The 7,577-nt window shown below is 32.8% G+C and overlaps 1 protein-coding gene across 1 annotated transcript; it reads left to right on the top strand.

Moving 5' to 3' along the window:
* Nucleotides 1-2,823: 2,823 nt before the first annotated feature.
* On the top strand, nucleotides 2,824-6,029 carry LOC112782235 (protein NRT1/ PTR FAMILY 5.1-like). The gene is made up of 4 exons (XM_025824583.3): nucleotides 2,824-3,215; nucleotides 3,424-3,644; nucleotides 4,086-4,633; nucleotides 5,083-6,029. The coding sequence occupies exons 1-4, from the start codon at nucleotides 3,065-3,067 to the stop codon at nucleotides 5,900-5,902; spliced, it is 1,740 nt and encodes a 579-aa protein (XP_025680368.1). The 5' UTR covers nucleotides 2,824-3,064; the 3' UTR covers nucleotides 5,903-6,029.
* The last annotated feature ends 1,548 nt before the right edge of the window (nucleotides 6,030-7,577 follow it).

The raw sequence follows: 7,577 nt of genomic DNA on the forward strand, positions 1-7,577 counted from the left end.
GATCACCCCAGTGAACTTTAGCCCGTATTGCCAGCCCGAGGTGTAGTGTAATGCAAAAGAGATGTTGCTATTAGTGGATCCTATGTTGTGGAAATAGACAGACTTGTTCCATCGCCATCAATCTCGTTAACTTCAACATACAACTTCATGACTTAGTGGACTAAGATTCTCCTATGAACCTCAAACATCACATACACATGATCATCGCCTTCAATCTAAAAAATATTAAATCTGAATTCTCAGTTGGACACTACTATAAAGAATTTGTACCCAATTCTCCTAATCTCGTTCAGACTGAGGTATCCCATCTTTGTCAATATTAGGTTCTTCAACACCTCAAATGTATTAACACAAAGAGTCCAATGCAACACCAACTCGGGGTATTTGTATAAAATCCCTTCGTCAGTATCTTTCATAGATGTCTTGGGATAAACGCTTACAACAATATACTAACCACAAGGAGTGCTAGGGGGCAGTAACTTTTGTGATTTGTAGCCATCAAGTAGCCATCGATAATGTTTTTAATGGTGTGAGATTTCATCCAATAGTGTGGGATTACTCATTTTTCTTTTGTTGATTATATGCTGGCCAGAATTTAATAAAGTTGATAGCCCTCTAAACTTTTCCTACTAACCACCATACATGTTAAAGTAATATCAGATGAAAATAACTAAGATTCAAGATTTGTATTGATTCAAGCTTTAATGAGTCACTTATATAGACATACAATTTTGTCATGTGAGCATATATCACAAAATAGTTAGACATATATTTTATATGCAATGACGATGAGATAATTATATATTTATCTTGTTTCAGTACCAATAAAATACGTGTATTTTGAACTTTGTTATTTATCTTATTTTCACACAATATATCTCTTAAAATTTTTCAGTATATCTCATTTGTAGTTAGAATGAAATATGTTCATAATTATATCGTTCTCACTGCAAACAAAATAAGTAATTTAGATTAAAAAAGCTTAATTTTCTTGGAATGTGACTATATACGTAAATGTTAGGGTTAAGTACGATTTTGGTCCCTAAGATATAGGCCGAAAATTTTTTTTCTTTCCCAACCTTTTTTGGTATACAAAATCGTCCTTAAGGTTTAACTTGGTCTTAAAATCGTCGTTCGGAACCAAAATACCATTTTTCTTCTTCATCAAAATACTCTATTTCTATTCTTCTTTTTCTTCTTTTCCATCACAGCAACATCTGTTTTTCTTTTTCTTCTTCAACTAAAATTTTAACAAAATTTTAACTAAAATTTCAAAGGCAGCAACAGAATTTCAACAACAGCAACAAAATTTCAACTAACAAATATTAAAAAATTAAAAACAGAATTTCAACCAGCAAAATACAAGAAGAAACAGAAACAAAAGAATGGAATCAGGAATTCCAACCAGAAACAAAAGAATGGAATCAGGAAGAAATAGAAGTAGAAGAACAATAGAATCAATCAGAATAGAATCAGAGTCAACAACAATAATGTGATTAAAAAAATCAACAAATCAACAAATCTAACAATGTAATTAATAAAAGAAACAGAAGAAGAATAAGTGGAGTTGTAGTGGCAGTGTTGGCCATTGCTGGTGGAGGGAGAACAGGGGCTGTCCAGTTTCTAGTTCAGCGAGAGAGAAGCTGATGAAGATGGTGATGTCGCGGGTAGCTTGTTGGAGAAAAGAGGTCAGCTTCGGTGATCTCTGTTTATTGAGAGAATAATTGAGGGCGAGCAAGGGTGAACGATTAGATTGGGAAGGGACGAAGGAGGGAGATGTCGCGATGGCCTAGGTGTCGACGGCGGCGCTAAGGATCGGGGGATTTTGGTTCGCGGAGAAGGGGACAGAGAGCTCACCACGACGGAGCTAGCGCAAAGGGGAGAAGAGGGAGGAGGGCAAGGAGATGTGGGGTGGAGCATTGGAGCTGTGGTGGGAAAAGGAAAAGAAGAATGACGTCGATTCCCTCCCCCATCCCCCTCCTTCTCCTTCCCTCCCCCCACCATTCTCCCTCTTGTCCGTTTTTTTTCTCTTTTTATTTTTTTATTTTATAATTTATTTAGCTATGGATAATTTGGTAATAAAATTTAAAATTTAGGTATAAAAGACGATTTTAAAACTAAGTTAAATTTTATGGATGATTTTGTATGAAAAAAAGGTTAGGGATAAAAAAAATTTTCGACTTATATCTTAAAAACCAAAATCGTACTTAACTCTAAATATTATATTTATTTTATTTATTAAAACAAATCCGATATAAAATTCTTACACATGCAGAAGAGTAGTTGACACTTGACACGTATATAATTAATAAGACTTGTATTGATTTAAAAAAAAAAAAGAAAGAAAGAAGAAACTGATATTTTAAACTCTTTATTACAAAATAGCAAATCAATTGCAAAACAGAACGATTTTGAATATTCAATACCTTATTAATTATATACCCAAATAAGAAAAAATAGCATTCAAAGTATTTAAGGTGTTAAGTATTATTGGATCATTTAGCAAGTCTTACCTAGAATAAAAAGTTGTTAATTCCAAACAAGTTATTGAGTTATTGATCCAACAATAATTTCTTTATTACATTTTTTAGACTTTATAGAAGGGTCAAAGTTCAAATGTCATGGAAAAGATATAGCAATTACATTATAAAAATATTATTTATTCATTAAAATCAATTATCAAAATCAATCTATATAAATATATATATTATTTAACTCATTTTTAATATATATTTTATATCTTAATATATATTTTATACTAATACCTAATTTAGCATACACTAACATTATATTATATATAATAGAGAATCGCACAAATTGCATATAGCGAATTATAGGCCATCCTCTTCTGATCTTTCAATTCGTTTTCGTATTTCATAATTTTCTTTTCAATAACTCGTAAGGACCAAATCATATTGCTTCATTACACATGAAAGGGCGCATAGAATCCATTCAAAGAATAAAATAATCATGAAATTTGCCTATTTCTTCAACCAAAGAATGATATATACCACATAAATAAATGTATAGATAGATTGATAGATTCATCTTCCTTCTTCCATCAATGAATCTTAATTATTGCTTCCATCACAACAAAATTTTCTGTGACATGGAGGACAAAAATAGTTACACTCAGGATGGCACGGTTGATCTTAGAGGAAAACGAGTGCTCTCTTCTACAACTGGGCAATGGAAAGCTTGCAGATATATTCTTGGTATATAATTTTCTCTCAGATATTTTTAAGTTATGATTAAAAAATTAGCAACTCATGATGATATTGATATTAGATAGTTAGAAGTTAGTTGCTTGCTTTCACATATAGGTTTATATATATAAAACTTTAGGGTTATATAGAATACAGAATTACTATGATGACTCGAATTAATATATGACGAGAGTATGTATGTATGTATTAATGGTAGCATACCAAGCATTGGAAAGATTTGCCTACTTTGGAGTAGCTGCTAATTTGGTGAATTATATGACAAGCCAACTCCACAAAGACTTGGTATCTTCAATAAGCGATGTGAATAACTGGTCAGGAGTAGCATGGATAACCCCAATTCTTGGTGCCTACATAGCTGATTCTCATTACATGGGGCGCTTTTGGACGGTCACTCTTTCACTCCTCATATATACCATAGTAAGTTTTAATTCATAATTAATACACTAATACCCCAAATCATTTGTTATAAAATTATTAGTCCGATATTTTAGTTCTCAACGAATTTTAATTACTAATTTAATTCACACAAATTTTAATTTTGTTAGATAAATTAGTCCTCACATGAGATTATCTGTCTATATAAAATAATTGATCCGAAAATTTTTACAATTTTTAAAAATTTGTCTTTATTAAATAACAATAGAAACTGATTTATCTAACTTTTTATCAAAATTTGATTTGAAAATTGATCTCTGACAAAATAATTTAAAAATTGATTCGATTATCAAAATTTTATAAAGATTAAATTATCCAACTAAATATTTTTTTAAAATCGATTTGAGATATTACTATTAATTTATTACTACTGTGATGGATAAATTTTTAATATGAGAGACTACTTCACTATGACACACACAGGGAGTTGTGCTTCTAGTCCTGACTACTTGGCTGAAAAGCTTGAGACCAAAGTGGAACAGCAATGCAAGCAACTTACAACTATCACTCTTCAATCTATCACTATACACTATAGCAATTGGAAGTGGTGCATTGAAGCCAAACATGTCAACTTTTGGTGCTGATCAATTTGATGATTTCAACTCAAAAGAGAAGCAGCTCAAAGGTTCATTCTTCAATTGGTGGACTTTCCACACATCATGTGGTGCTTTAGTTGCTACTTTGGCTGTTGTCTACATTCAAGAGAAGGTTAGATGGGAATGTGGTTATGCCTTGTGTGCTATTGGATTTCTATTTTCGGTTATTGTTTTCTTTCTGGGCACCCCATTATATAGGCACAAATCTAGAAATGCCAAGACTTGCCATGAAAAGGATTTCATTAGGGTCATTCTTCTTGCCTTCACAAATAGAAACCTTCAGCTTCCTACTTCTCCTTCAGAGCTCCATGAATTTGACTTGCAACATTATGTAAATAGTGGAACGAGGCAAATCCATCACACTCCCCGTTTCAGGTTAGGTAATAAGCTGGTATAGATCTTCTTAATTTAATTTTGGTTTAATTAATTTGATGCAAGGTGGAGTTTCACTAAATCTTAAATTAATTACTTCGTACAGTTTAACATTTTTTTATACTAAATAAAAATTTTCAATTACTTTTTAGAAAAAAATACAATTTTTTAGAATATTTACTTTTAAAATATTCTAACTTACATTAAAAAAAACGGATATTTTAAAAATATTTCATATCTTGTTAACAAAGACTGAAAGACCTATTTAAATTTTTTTATCTATATTGAACTACAAACTTTTAAATAGTAAAAATATTAAAAGTAGTAACAAAATAGTTAAACTTTTAATGTTTTACTGGATAAGTAATTATAAGATGGAAAATTAGATTGAGGGATGAATTATGAAGTGTAGTCCTAAAATGGCACAGCTAAAAAGTATTGAATTGTTACAGGTTCTTAGACAAGGCAGCAATAAAAGAGAGCAAAAATGCAGCATGCACAGTGACTCAAGTAGAAGGAACAAAGCTTGTTCTAGGAATGCTTGAAATATGGCTACTAATGCTAATTCCAAGCAATTTCCTTGCAGTAGAGATGACCATTTTTGTCAAACAAGGTACAACATTGGACAGAAGCCTTGGCCAGAGTTTTCGCATTCCGGCCGCCTCCCTCTGGAGCTTCCTAGTTGTCACAATGCTCATTTCCCTCCCAATCTACGACACTTACTTCGTACCGTTCATGCGCCGGAGAACCGGAAACATGAGAGGAATCACGTTGCTACAGAGGCTGGGCGCAGGAATCGCTGTGCAGGCGGTAGCAATGGCTGTGTGCTGCGCCGTAGAGATTCAAAGAATGAATGTGATAGCACAGCAACATATAAGTGGCCATGAAAAGATAGTTCCTATGAGCATATTCTGGTTGTTGCCACAGTATATTTTACTTGGCATAGCAGACACATTTCTTATGAGTGGTTTGTTGGAATTCTTCTATGATCAATCCCCTGAAGAAATGAAGGGTCTTGGAACAACGTTTTTCACAAGCTCTGTTGCTGCTGGGAGCTTTTTTTGCACGTTTTTGGTGACTATGACGGATAACGTTACTGGGAAAGTCAGTGGTAAGAGATGGATAGGGAACAACCTTAATGATTCTCACCTAGATTATTATTATGCCTTTCTTTTTGTCATATCTCTGCTTAATTTTGGGGCCTTTCTTTGGGCATCAAGTGGATACACTTACAAGAAAGAGAATACCTTAGAATTAGAGAGTCCCTTATGAGAAATGTGCTTTTCCTTTTTAATCAATATTAGTTATTCATGTGTCGTTAGTTATTTAATAACTCATCATAATGTATTTCTAACTTGGCCCTCAAGGGCTACACAAATACATGTTTAGATCTATACAATATCATCTCTCCATTCTTTTTTTCTCTAACCTAAAATATACATGTCATGTAGTCGATTCAATTGAAAAGTATCACCGATACGAAGGAAAAAAAAGTTAATTAGTAACAGTTAATTAGAGGTGTCTATAGACTGGTCCACTCCAAAGACCTGGCCAATCCAATAGATTTGAGCCAAATTTGGTCCGATTTCATTTGGACTTGGTTAAACACGAAATCAAAGCTCGAGTCATCTTGTTCTCCCCGGTTAAACCTTTTTCATTACTGTATAAATTTAATTTGAGTACTTATTGAGTTATTGTAGCATTTTCTACTGTGTTTGTCATAAACTTCTAATTTTATTAATTCGATTTTCTTGGTAAATTTGGTTCTTAGTAAAATAAACTTGTTTGCTTTTAATTAATTGAGTTTACACTTGATTTGTTAAGTCTAGTTCTAACAAAAATATTTTACTTTTTGGTATATAGATTTTATCTTAGATATTGATGAATTAGAAATAATTTATATTTAATATGAATATGCTAAAATATCATCACAACTTATTTAAAAAATACTGTATATTTTATATATATGTCGTATCTCTGTATCTTATAAAAATTTTAAATTGGTGTGTCTGCGTGTCTCGTGTTGTGTCCTGTGCTGTGTCAATGTTCGTGCATGGTTTTATTATAATCTGAAAGTAATAAAATTTTGTTGGGTATAAAGTTGGATAAGAATCTCAAAAATAAATTGGATTAATATTTAAGGTCGGATATGAGTAAAGACAAATCCAATTTTGCCTAACCCATAAACATGTAGGCATTAAACTAAATATTTTTATAAAATAACTACATTAATATTTGAAGGTTTTCTTTGGTGATGAATATTTGAAGTTTTTTTTTTTTTTGGGGTCAAGTATCCTTACACACACCCATTCTCTTTTTTAATGGATTTTATATATCCGGGCCACAATTGGCCTAGACCCACAGCAGAAAACCCGAATCTCAACCCAACCCGCTTCATGACCCGAAATTCAAAATCACGATTCCCTTTTCATCTTGTGCAGGAGACCAGCTTCTGTATTCTTCATTGCTGCGGCTTCCCTCTACAACCCCGACGAGGTGGACGGCATCATGTTTGAGACTCAAATCGGATCTCCGAACCCAGATGTGCCTAATTTGCGTCTCCATGCCCTTGTGTGTCACCGCCGATGCCTGAATTTCTACCGTCCCCTTCTGCGCTCCACCACTGCCTCAGCTACTCGTGCATCTTCCAATTGTGAAGGATAACAAAGATAAAGATTGTAAATCTTTATTAGCAGAGATAGTAGAATCATCTGACAGAGAAGCCATGAATCTTCAAAAGACATAAGCTCTAATACCATAAAGAAGCTTTGGAACACTAACTAGTTTAGCAAGAAATCAAAAATGGAGAAAAGAAAGGAAAGCAAAACGAAGTAGAAAAGGAATTCTTTGATTTATGAATACCTAGAGATGTATGAAATGAATACAATGCTATATCCTTCCTAAAGGGTCAACTACTAATATATATATACTAGCACAAGAGAGAGAG

This window comes from Arachis hypogaea, chromosome 20, assembly GCF_003086295.3.
Source record: "Arachis hypogaea cultivar Tifrunner chromosome 20, arahy.Tifrunner.gnm2.J5K5, whole genome shotgun sequence".
Taxonomy (NCBI): Eukaryota; Viridiplantae; Streptophyta; class Magnoliopsida; order Fabales; family Fabaceae; genus Arachis; species Arachis hypogaea.